The sequence below is a fragment of the Odontesthes bonariensis genome, chromosome 13 (assembly GCF_027942865.1).
Source record: "Odontesthes bonariensis isolate fOdoBon6 chromosome 13, fOdoBon6.hap1, whole genome shotgun sequence".
Classification (NCBI taxonomy): Eukaryota; Metazoa; Chordata; class Actinopteri; order Atheriniformes; family Atherinopsidae; genus Odontesthes; species Odontesthes bonariensis.
In genome coordinates this window covers 14,879,817-14,892,209 of record NC_134518.1, presented here as the reverse complement: position 1 = coordinate 14,892,209, position 12,393 = coordinate 14,879,817, and the positions used below count along the sequence as shown (strand labels likewise).

The 12,393-nt window shown below is 41.4% G+C and overlaps 1 protein-coding gene across 3 annotated transcripts; it reads left to right on the top strand.

Moving 5' to 3' along the window:
- The first annotated feature begins 681 nt into the window (after window positions 1–681).
- tnip1 (TNFAIP3 interacting protein 1) lies at window positions 682–12,390 on the top strand. Of its 3 annotated transcripts, none has more exons than XM_075481088.1 (18): window positions 682–772; window positions 1,917–2,098; window positions 2,572–2,715; window positions 2,837–2,919; window positions 3,042–3,101; window positions 3,743–3,952; window positions 4,925–5,019; window positions 5,435–5,594; window positions 5,798–5,890; window positions 6,014–6,079; window positions 7,458–7,589; window positions 7,722–7,850; window positions 7,934–8,068; window positions 8,163–8,288; window positions 8,427–8,510; window positions 9,055–9,204; window positions 9,439–9,523; window positions 10,655–12,390. In XM_075481088.1, the coding sequence occupies exons 2-18, from the start codon at window positions 1,951–1,953 to the stop codon at window positions 10,753–10,755; spliced, it is 2,001 nt and encodes a 666-aa protein (XP_075337203.1). In that variant the 5' UTR covers window positions 682–772; window positions 1,917–1,950; the 3' UTR covers window positions 10,756–12,390. The 3 variants fall into 3 exon arrangements, with proteins under 3 accessions (XP_075337203.1, XP_075337201.1, XP_075337202.1); XM_075481086.1 differs by having other exon boundaries at window positions 8,965–9,204; XM_075481087.1 differs by lacking the exon at window positions 3,042–3,101 and having other exon boundaries at window positions 8,965–9,204.
- Window positions 12,391–12,393: the final 3 nt, after the last annotated feature.

Here is a 12,393-nt window from a genome sequence, read left to right as displayed (position 1 = left end):
GAATATGTAAGTTTGGCCTTTTTTCAATTACTTTCAGATTTTCCAATGTTGATACAGAAGAAAAGAAATGATTGATCAAATACATCATAGGGTAATTTTTAGAGAAAAATATATTTGTTCAACCTTTATTACATTATAATGAATATCCCAGCCCTCTTGCGAAATAGTTCGTGTTAATCTGTAGTGAGGACTGAGCGCAACTTGATATATGCTCTGTTACCTTCTTTGTTAAGAGGAAATGTGTGATGCAACAACAGAAACCCCCACCAGCCCCTTCTCTGAATTTATCAATGAGGGGGGAAAAAGTCATTCAGTGAAAATCGCGTGGTTTATCCATGGACTCAGAGGGGTGGCTTTCAAGACGTAAGAGTAAGAATGAGATTTAGTTTCATTAACATTATTTAGATTCAAAAGATCATTAAGGCTATTTCATTTCCGATTTCAATGGATCGTGTCAGACAATTTTGCAATGCTTAAATATTTCATTATGTATTCAAAAGGCAGTTCCAAGAAGCCATAAGTATTCCTTCGATTAGAAATGGATTATGTGGGGCATTTTGCACTAGTGTTTACATTACGGTCGCCCGCTCCTGTTCGTGCCCCTCAGATATAGAGCTGCTCCCTGATTGGCTCAACCGGTGTGTCAATCATCGCTGTTTACATCAAACGTTGTGAGGTGGAATTTCCCAGGTTACGGCATAGACTCAGTAGACCACTTCCGCAATAGATGTCTGTCTGGGAAGAGAGACGAGAGGCCACCGCTAGCTGAAAGGTACCCAGCTAAAAGACGTCTTTGTTTTTTCTTTCGTCGTTTAACGGCAGATTCCGGCTTACTTACTGCGTTGACAGAAGTTTTGTTGAGGGGAATCTAGAGGCGCTAGTGGCTTTCCGTCTCGCACTGTCATCTAGCGTCAGCTAGCCGATAGCTAACGAAGATGTTGCTAGCAATTTGCATGACAACAGCGAAAACTAATATTAGCCTTCTGCAGCCAATCAAGACTGATATCATCAGCTCGATTGTGCTGTATTTGACACTCGTCTGCTGGACAGATATGTGTTAGTGGAATTCACGTAACGTTTAATATTGTTTTCTGTGCTTTAGTCTTTTTTTTTTCGTCGGTTTTGAGCGTTGTAGTTGTCATTTTGAGCCATCTCCAACGCTAACACACTCTTACCATATGTGTCAACCAAGCAGGGGAGCATCATGGAGATGTTGCAGCTTTTACCTCATGGTCCCTATTTTCTTTACCGGGATTCATCAATAGCTTTTAAGTCGACCTGCTGGAAATCGAAAGCTAAAAAGCGGAGTGTCGTCCCCGGGTATTGAATATACAGGATACGTGAAAGAGATACTTGTTTTATCTGCTCTCGGGGACATTTGCTGTCCATTTGAGCGACTGTGGTATATGGCTTCATAATGTGCTTAGAATTATTTCTGGTGCAAAACAAGAACCCAAGTGATAACGTGAAAGTTGCTCATTCCCGTACATCCAGTATTTTCTCCTCGCTTTTCAGAGTAGTTGCTTGGACATCTGATCTTTGTTGTTGCACATCTACCACACTCTACGTTTGAGCTGCCTCCGTCAGTAGTATACTTAAAGATAAGATAAAATACATTTTATTGATCCCACAGTGGCGAAAGTTCCCCGTTACAGCAGCTCAAAAAGACTAGGGTGTAAGGGCAATTTAGTCAGGATTCAGATGTCACTGTTTGTAAAGCAATGATGATTTTTTTTAGAAACTTTTTTCTGTTTCAATATTGAAGTAACAGGTTTCTTTTTTTTTTTATAAAGGTCTTTTACTCCTAACTTCTTCTTTATCTGGCTTTTTTGTTTTCTGCTGAGTAGCTTCCTGTAGGTTGAATTTGTTATTTTTATCTAGTTGAAAATGATATTCTTTGCCCTCTTTTAACACAGTTGAGAGGATCATGAGTAGGAAGTGAGCAGCGGAATGGAAGGGAAAGGTCCGTACCGCATCTATGATCCAGGTGGGAGTGAAGTCAAGGCCAGAGAGGAGGCCACTGGGGGAAGCAGCTATCGACAGCTGCTGGAGGAGAACAGCATACTGAGGGAGCGGATGAAGGGACTTAAGAGCTTAGGTAGGTTCCAAAAGAGCGTGTGGTTATTTGACGGCTGTGAATTGGGGATAAAGCAACTTGCTCTTTGGCATTGTGGCTCTTCGTGTCAAGGACTTTCATTCATTCCTCAGAGGTGTTATATGACGTCTTCCATTGCGGGTTACCTAACTGACATTTTAATCAGTTTAGAGATGTAGAAATGAAACTATCCTGCAGCAAGTTGGATCTTATGTAGTAAAACCTGATTATCTTCATTGATCATCTTGCATACCAGTGATGTGTTTGGACTAAACTCTTCCTTAGTGACTCACTGAAGACAGTTCTCACTGAACATCATATCCTATTTATTGACTGCTCAAGCTGATAGTTCTTATGATTGTATAGTTTGGTGTGTGTGTGTGGAGTGAAAGGAGGGTGGTGGGGTGGGGTGGGGGTTGATTAAGTTGCAACTGAAGTGCTGCTAGACAGAGACAAGATCTTTCTGAAACTTGCAGGTGATTTGCTGGAAGAGTCTCAGTCGGAGGCATCAAGGCTTCGGCAGCGAGTAGAGGAACTCGTGAGAGACAATGAAGCCTTAAAGTCCTCCAACTTTGCCGCCAGTCTGTGTATGGGAGGGCCCATTCAGGCTGATACGCAAGGTAAGTCCCACAGACTCGGATAGCAACAAAGAGTTGAATTATGTAGAGACTCGGTACTATTTTGCACATTATGCTACTTGACTGAGACTTGCATAAATCTTGATTTTGCTGTTTGTTTCAGGAAAACCCTGTTTAAACCCCACTGTAGAGAAGGAGGAGCAAACAAGCTGTTTAGGGAAGACACTTCAGTCTGAGAAGCCCAATGTAAGTGAAGGGACTCTTGTGGAATTGTATGTAGCTGTACATGTAGACACTATAGGGGACTACATCTGGTAGTTTGAGAATGTTTACTGCCACAGTGCTTCTTACCTTTTTGATCTTTATAGGAGGCCTTATCAGAGTTTGAGGGGATGAATATGGAGGGAAAGAGCTCAGATGCCTTAACTGTACGTACCAAATTAATACTTGGAATAAACTACCACAGAAGTTCAAACTTCTTATGAAGTGTGCTGTTTGTTACATAAAGCCTGTTGCTTTGTGCCCTTGATTTGGGGCCTTTATACATTATTATTTTGTGTTATTTAAAATAAAACAAACTCAAACTTTCCTGTTTTATAGAGGTTTCCTCAAATTTGGGAATACAAAGCTGGTGCGTTGACTCACAAGCAAACTTAATAATGGTAGCTCCAGCCTGAGTCACTAAGGGGAAAGTCCAGGATTATTACTGCCTAGAATTACTCTGCTGATTCATTCGCACACTACATCCCAGGCCCAGGAGATGTGTTAATAGGACACTTGCCTTAATTTCAGGACAGCATGTTGACAAACTAATGTTTTTTGGCACGCTTTCCACACCATAAAAAGAATATTTATGGAAATGTGTTACCACAGCTGACTCTACACGGTGATAACTAGATTTAAATCCAGCCGGCTGTTGCTTTCCATAGAGGTACCAGCATGTTGGCTCTTGCAGCGTCTTTTGTGTTGGTTTGAGTGCACGTATGATTGTGAACACACCTACTCGCTCCGTGCGAGAGGATGACTGACCTTTTTTTTTTTTTTTTTTTACCTGTGTGGGTATCTCCAGGCTGGGTCAGTGGCAGGAGCGATACCCCTCCTTCCTCAGGAGAACAACGAGCTAGCGAGCCAGCTGAAGAGACTAGAGAGCTCTTTCAGCATATTTGCAGAGGAGTCCAACCCAAACCAGCTCTTAGCCCATCTCGGCCGCATGGCTGTAGAGTTTCACCATCTCTCCTCTAAGGTCCAAAAGAATGAGCAAAGGACCTCCCTCCTACAGGTAGGACACACGTGACAGAAGGAAAAGATGACAAATCCTTAGATCTAAGTTATGTCTCTGAGATGGCTTATTGATGCTTAAAGATACTTTTTTTTTCATATTTTAAGAAGCATCACACAGAAGGCAAAAATGCGTATTTATATTTGTTAAATTAATGTCATTTTTACTTTTAACATACTAACTGGATACCAATTAGATGCTGTTTTACATTAAATGCTGCTATACGAGTTTCCCAGAGTGTCAGATTTGTCCATGTTATGTGATTGCATGGTTCAGGGTTAAATGCTAAATTGCTCTACAGCAGATTTTGTTGGTAGCACAACATGTGTCAGAAGAAGAAATTCTGCTTGGGCACTGTAACAAAAATGTGAGTGTTGATAGCAGTTGTCACTTTGTTCCATTAACAAAAATAACTGGAGTTCCAGGGAAGCGTTTGCAGGTGCTGACTGGTCAGATTGTCATCTGCTTACTCAGTGCTTGATATCCGTACAGAGACCTTAAGGATTTAACTTTAACTTTAACTTTTTAGCGCGTTTTTAAATTCTCAAAAAACTCAAAAGTGGTTTACAATGAAAGGTTATTGGCCGTTTAATTGTAATCAATGTGTTAATTTGGCTGCTCAAGAGTTTGGGAGGGGGGTGAATTTGTAGTTTCCAATGATTTAAAATGTTCCCTGTCACGTGTACTAATGTGATTTCAGTTTGTTAATTTGTCAGATGAAAATGTGAACTGGGTGATCGTGTGTCAGAGAGTCAAAAGCCATAAAAATAAAAAAAGCCAGCGTTTCCTTATGAGTTCTATTTTGAATTCCAGCATAATCTTATCTGCAGAAGGACTTTTCCACTGCTCTGCCCAGTTAAAGGCAGTTACCTCAAGCCAGAAAAAAGGCCAGTGCGTTCGTACAGATTGGCGGTAAATATTGTGATTAATTATAGGCGTGTTTTTTTTTATATTTCTCTCTGGTTTTTGTAGACGCTCTGTGAGCAGCTCAGACAGGAGAACAATGAGCTTCGAAAGAAAATGGAAGAAGACCATCATATCAGGAATCAAGACTTGGAACAGCTGAGGTAATGTTTTTCTTTCTGTTTGCTTGGCAGGGCTTTTTATGTTGTTAGGGAGGTTAAAAAAGAACTTATAATTTATTTGTTGTACATTACTTCAGTCCAGTTGACCGACCGTGACATATCTCAGTCTCATTCTTGTGATTTTGTTTCTTAAAACCCTATGAAAGTTGTGAGAGTTAAGCATGTGTTACTGTTTTATTACCAAATACTTTCTGTACTTTGAGTTGGAATATGACAGTTGACCATGCTTTCACTTCTGATGGGGGATTATTCCAGTGCTTTCTTTCTGTTGGTGCAGCTACGGGGTGTTGTAGGGTCTTCCCAAAGGACATCCTGACGCGGTAGCAAAACGTCAACAACTTTGGGAAAGGGGCCCTGTTCACAGATGTTATCATTTTCACTTTCTTACCGATTTTAGGCAGGAGAACCAGAAACTCAAGGAGCTGGTCACGGGAGGAGCAGCAGTCGCATCAACTGCAGCGCCATCTGATACCGAGACTCCTGAGGCCAAAGACGAGCCAGTTAAGGAGGAATCTGCTGCTGTCCGACCTAAAATGGAGGCCACCACGCCGCAGAAGGTAGCTTAAAACGGAATTACAGTATAGATATTGTTATTTTAAAATTAATTTCTCACTGACTCAGTTTAATGTTACATTGTTACATTAACTTTAAAATCCCCCTTTAAAAAATGTGGTCGTATAAATGTTTCTTAGTTGATTTGTGACTTTCCAACTTGGAAACTGGATTAAGGAATATTTTCTGTGTGTCCCCCCCTCACCAGAGTGGAAAAGCTGCAGAGAAAACTCCAACCAAACCATGTGATATAGAGGTGTATGAAAAGAAGATCAAGCTTTTAGAGAAGCAGAGAAAGGATGTGAGTCTTAACTTGGCTACTTTTTTTAGTCGCTGCTCATCCTCTTTTGCCATAGGGGAAAGTCTCTGTGCATTTTGTTTCCTATATGTTCATTGTTGTTTCACTTTCTGGCGCTGCTCGCAGGTTCTGGAGGTGAACAAACAGTGGGACATTCAGTGGAACTCCATGAAGTCACAGTTTGAGCAGAAGGTACAGTAATGACTTTGTGGCTATAACGAGCGGTGTGGGAAGACATCTCTGTGCGTTGATTGACTTTAGACCAGCTGACTCCAGAATCTGCTGAAATTGAATGCTCATTTCTCTCTTTTTTTTTTTTTTTTTTTTTTAAATGGTTGCTCAATGTCATGATTGGGGGTCCGATCAGTCAAATCTGCCAAGTTTTCTTGAATTTTTTTCTTGTATTGAATTTCAGCGACTTCTTGCGCTTCAATTTAAGGACAGTGCTTGTAAACACAACTGTAGATTGTATGTGAATGGAGCTACATGTCTAATACGGATCATGCATTATTTGTTCCCAAAACTATCCTTAATCAGCAGAAATAAAGTATGTGCTGAGAATAGAAAGTCTTCATTTCTCGGCAGGTTCAAAATTGGCTAAATTCAGCTGACTTCCACTGTGCTCATGTCAGCCTCTGGAGAGGTTTTGTAACTCCTGAACTTAAAGAGTTTGTTTATTACTGAACATACTTGCTCGTCACTTTTGTTTGTCTCAAATTGGTGAAGCTACTGTTATCAGTGGCAACAATATTTAAAGAAATAAAAGCTGGAGTTAGTCTGATGCTTCTGCATTCTTTTTTTTTTTTTTCAAACTGGGGCTTAAAATAAGGGGAACACAACTGAACAATGCAGTAATGAAACAGTTTTGGAACGATCAGAGTAATTGCTATAAAATAAATGGATGAGGAACACAGGACTGAGGAGTTTGTGTGCATCAGTTGGCAGCGAAGCAGCTGTGAGCCTGTCCTTTTTCTCTTTTTCTTTCTTTTTTTTTTTTTTTTTTTTCATTGTGCTTGTCCAGTGGAAAAGGTGCAATCTTGCAATAGCTTGCTATCTGAGCATACTTACCACAAGGCCTCTCACACTTAAGCAAGAATTCCCCTCACCTCTCTGGTACCCGCTGACTTCCTGCTGTGGTGCAGTCAGAGGGCAGCAAAGACACACAAATATACACACTCTCGTACTCGTACTTACACACCTGCTTTTATGCACACCCACAATTCTGAACGCACCTACATTCACACTTTGTAGAGACGGGGACACCATGCAGCCTTGGGTTTTGACCGCAGAACCCTAGATATATCCATTTGCGTCACTAGATTTGTTCATATTTTACACAAAAACACAACTGCGTGTTCGCGTCCTCGTTTCTGTGACATCAATTTGCAATTCGACAACATACATCTCTAATGTTGTATTTCAACACACGCACCAGCTGATGTTTATCTCTGAATAGCTCTTTCTGTCTTTCTTTTTTTTTTTTTTCTTTCCGGCGTGTGTTTGTGAAAATAATACCTTTTTACGCCTGTGATCGATGAACTCAGCCAGATGGTTTACTTTTGTCCCTTAGATCACAGACCTCAGACAACGGCTGGCTGAGTCCCAGAAAACTGTGCTGGAACTGGAGGCTGAGCGAGAGCAGAGGCAGCGCGACTATGACAAAAAGCTACTTCTGGCCAAGTCCAAGATTGAAAATGTACAGGTGAGCCCACAAGGAAATAAAATAACAGATAAATTCTAAATAAATACAATTCTGAAATCATTGTGGAAAGAAACGTGGTTTTAAAAATGTCTACGGCGAGTTCTTTCAACGTTTTGGGTGTGTATGTTTCAGGGGGAGAAAGAGTGTTTGAACTCTGAGACTGCTGAACTGAAGCAGAAGGTTCGCTACCTTCAAGATCAGCTGCTGCCTCTCAGCAAACAGAGAGAGTACCAGGAGAAGGAGATCCAACGCCTCAACAGGGTGAGTGTGGAGGAGATGCAAAAGGAACCCATCAGGCTGAGATACATTTCTGTCAGTATAATGTTTACTTCGTGTTCCTTCAGGCCTTAGAGGAAGCCTTAAACCTGCACTCCCCTTCAGCTTCCCAACAACCTCCTGGCCAGGGTAACTTTGCAGATGCAGCAAATAACTTTAAAAAACAAGAACTTCTCACTCAAATTGCTGTACTAAAAGAACAGGTAAGACATGCGAAGAAAGGAAAAGGAAAAAAAAACCCTGCCTGGTTATGCTTTGGTTTTACATGCTTTTTCGTCGAATGCATTTTTTTTACAGGTGAAAATCTTTGAGGAGGACTTTAGAAAAGAAAGGAGCGACAGGGAGCGAATGAATGAGGAAAAAGAAGATTTGAGGCGGCAAGTTGAGAGACACCAGGGTCAGATTACTAATTTGACCAATCAGGTAAACTTAGTGCATATGAAGTTTTTGTACATGACATGATCTGGCCAGCTTTGGCTACCACAGGTTACCTGTATCTAAACCGCACTAATTACTGTTGTTTTTTGATATAAGCTTTCTCATTATGTTTGTGTTCCTCAGCTTCATCAGGCACAGAATGAGTGTCAGAGAGAACGTACAGAGAGGTGCAAGCTGGAGAGACTTCAGATGCAGCATCACAAACAGGTACTGGCTGATTGTATTCTGCTTGCATTAAAATGCTGAATAAAACTGTGCCATCAGACTGGGTAAGGCGAAGCCTTTGGTCATTTTGGCCATTGGTTCCAGTATATTTAACCAGGAACAAGGCCTTCACTGTGTTAAACCTCTGGGATGTATCATGCTGAGACATGTGAGCAGTGGAAGCCTGGCAGACTAGTGCCCCCTTGTGACAACACACAGTTTTACATCTGGAGATTTCCAAGTTGGTAAACAAAGCGGCACAAGAGCCTCACTCCAGCTGGCTACCTCACGGTGCTTTGGGGATCAGCAGGTGGAGCATTCACACTCGGTGGGAGGCAGCTGCAGCAGGGTTGTGGGTCTGCGGTGGCCCACTCTACGACGTGGCCGCTGCAGTTCGCTGAGAGAAGCAGCCGTGCACTGATTGGGGATCACATGTGTACTTGTGAATCCCTCGTAGGGGCAGCAGCAGGAAAGGCGTACCTCAGACCCCACGTCAGGCTCAGTGAACGGCCCGCTGAGCCCTCCCTACTGTGGTCCCTTTGTGCAGGTGGGAACGCAGGGCCTTGAGGGCTGGCCCATACACTTTCCTCCCCGGATACCCAATGCAGCAGGCGCCACCACGGCCGCCTCAGCCGCCGCCGCCGCAGCAGCAGCAGCAGCAGCACCCCCTCCTCGAGACTTCCAGCCTGTGACCCCGGTAAGGGTGCTCTAAGGCCAATCTGTCTCTGCTTCATAAAGCAAACGGAGCTCTTTTTATTCTCCTTTCTCTTACTTGTACTCACTCCCCTTTATCCTCTGGGGTTGGGTTTCCACTATTCAATATTCATTGTTAGGTGACAGCAAGAATATAAGTATTATGCTAATGTCATGCTGGTTGTGATAATATACAATAATAGAAATATAACTTAAATGGGGCTTTTTCTTTGGTCAGGCTTTTCCTTGGCAAATGTCATTCCCTCAGCCGAGGGGGGCCAGAGCAGTAGGAGAGAGTTCAAGACCACCACCAGAGAATGCAGGTAAGGAGCAGCCAACCCAGTCGAGTACTGTGCCCTTACATATTATTATGCGTCACATTTTTGTGCAGTTATATTTCTCGAAGAGCAAGTTTGTCCACAAAACCCTGCTTCAATGAGAAAAAAAAACGAGACCATTACAAAATGCATCCTGTGTTAAACGCAAATTTCAAATCAGGCCCCGAAATTCTGTGATTTCCTTCGTGCTGAACACACTTGGTGTGTGCTCTCCCCCTCTTCAGAAGGCAGTGAACTCTCACTGCATTTCTTGGTAACTAAAGCCACATTGAGACAGGTTTGACTGGTATAAACTCGGGCGTTGTTGGCCCTGACCGCCCAGAGCTGCACGCTAAGTTTAGGCTCTTCTGTGCATCGGGAATGCCGTGTGCTACTTGCTCCCTGGGGCCACAGACTGCTTGTGGCCGGTAGGTGCTGTGTTGCGCACCACGACCGAGACAGACGGCACAACGGGCTGATCGTTGTTGGTACCAAGTGTTGGACAGAGTCGAAGGACTGTTTACGGATCTACATCTTTTTGAAAAGCCTCAATTGTCAGATGAACTTTTAAGTACTAAAAAAACACCTTGTTAATTCTGAAATCTCCATTGCTTTATAGAAGCCAGAGAGACTTCACACAAACGAGGACGACTCATAAAATTACACATCTATTCATAAATGGCCTGGGGCTGTTTTTTTTTTTTTTTTTTTTTTTTTAAACAGCAACTGTTTTTCTTTTTCTTTTTATCCTTAAAATGCATACACGTCATTTCCTCTCTGTTCCCTCACTCATAGAGACTTCAAGCAGAGTTTAAATTGAGAAGTTTAGACTTCTCGAAGAGTAACCCCTGCCGTTCATCTCAAAGATACTGCGATATCGTGTTTTTGCAAATATCGTGCAGCCCAAACATTGGGTACTAAACGACAATTAAACAAATAAAAATACTCGTATAAGATATCATGGTTCACAAAAATGACTCGGAAGTTACAATTTGTGTGCAAATTTAAACAGAGTCGAGCTTACAGAGCTGAAATCATAAAGCGCTACTGCAGTTGTCATTTTTCTCTTTGCTTTATTTTTATTTCTTTATCTTTAATCAATAGATAGATTAATTGTTTGTTTACGTGTGTGTTCAGATCAGTCATCAGCAGCAGCAGCAGCAGCAGCAGCGGCAGCCGCAGCAGCGACAGGGTTTGGAAAAAGGGAGAGACAGAACATAGACCCTGGAAAGCACTAAAGCATCACCGTACCCACTTACTGGAGTCTGGGTAGTAGCATGAAAAATGATTTGTAATTTGAGTTGACAAGGTGTGATTGATCTATAATTTTCCTACTGAACTGTAGATATCCTATTGTAATGTTGTTTATACTTGCGTTTTATAAGGCTATTTGTGAAACACTTCGCTCTTCTGTATATATATATATATATATATATATATATATATATATATACACACACACATGAAATATTATTTAGATTATTTTTTTTTTATCTGGAACTTAAGTCATTTGTTAAATAGGTTGGAATAATTAACACTGCTCTCTTTATTTTAATTTTCTTTTTTTTTTTCGTCTTTTTTCTTCCAATCTTACCTATTTGATTGTCTCTCCACAAGTACGTAACAAACTTAAGTTTCCTACTTGTCGGGTTACAGGAAGCCATTCCCCGATATGACTAAGACGACACGCGCTCATTCGAACGGTGAATGATTATATAGGTACACTGAAACATAGAATTTACAATGTGAATGTTAATTGATTTGAGAGGATTTCTACAGTGCCATCGATGTTATAGAGCTGTCCGATATGTGTAACTGTTCAAAAGTGATTGTTGAAATACAAAAAAAAATTTGGGAAAATGAATTTTGATGGTATCATACCAAAAACATGATTGTGATTACTGATAATTTATTTATATCCTGCTGTTTTGATAGTTGCATTGACTAAGTGTAAATCATTGTCTTTAGTAATGCTGTTCTTTCTATGTTGTTAGTGTAATCCCAATATATTGTAGCTATTGACATTGTATGTTTGTATCAGACACAATACACAATGCACAGTACATACAAAACCTTTTCTTTTCTTCCATGATAATGGACCTAATCTCATTAAACAACACTTCTACTTGGTTTTGACCATTCTCTCTGATATTTATGCTCCTCCCACTTCATTACGTCCAGTTTAACTCCACCATAAAGCAACCGGAGGTTCCAGCAGCCAAATCCCGAGGCCGCGGTGGTGGCTACGCTTTTTCTTCATACCCGTTATGTCACAGACCTGCTGAGTTAAACCGTTGCCACGGTTTCTGAACATATACCCCCATGCTACAGCAGTGCATCTGCCCCCCGCAGAAGAAAACTTCTCCCAGGATGTCTGGCTTTGCTTTCCGTCTCCATCGACAACCAGCAGCAGCACACGCCATGCAAAATGAATCTGCAAAGCGAAGAGCCCCGATTAACGTACACAGGAAGCATCATTTCGGATTGCGCGCCACTGTTTTAAAAAGGGTTGATCCGATCTCCAAAAATCCAGATTTGCCTGTTTTTCCCCAAACACTTTGTTATGGTTTCTTTAGAAAAAGGGTGTTTCATGTGGACAGACGAAGGGCTTCAAAATGTGTGGACGTGACTTTGGGAAAATGCTCCTGTTTTTTTTTTTAACAAGTTAAAAAGTAACATGGAAAAATGTCCTGGTGGGTGAGAGCTGACACGAGAGACAAGTAGACTTGCACTTTGAAGGGTATGCTGTAATTATCGGAAGTTGTATTTTCCTGGTTTGTAGCCTTCTTTTTCCTTTTTTTGCTATAGGCAGAAAGCACATGTGAGACTTTTTGTATTTGACTGGCTTAATAAATCTATTCTAAATGTCTTAATAC

Excerpts from the sequence above, each read along its gene's own strand:
- tnip1 (XM_075481086.1), top strand. The coding sequence starts at position 1,951 with ATGGAAGGGAAAGGTCCGTACCGCATCTATGATCCAGGTGGGAGTGAA. Across the intron at positions 2,920-3,041 it reads TTCAGTCTGAGAAGCCCAAT|GAGGCCTTATCAGAGTTTGA; the intron begins GTAAGTGAAGGG and ends TGATCTTTATAG. Across the intron at positions 5,595-5,797 it reads AGGCCACCACGCCGCAGAAG|AGTGGAAAAGCTGCAGAGAA; the intron begins GTAGCTTAAAAC and ends CCCCCTCACCAG.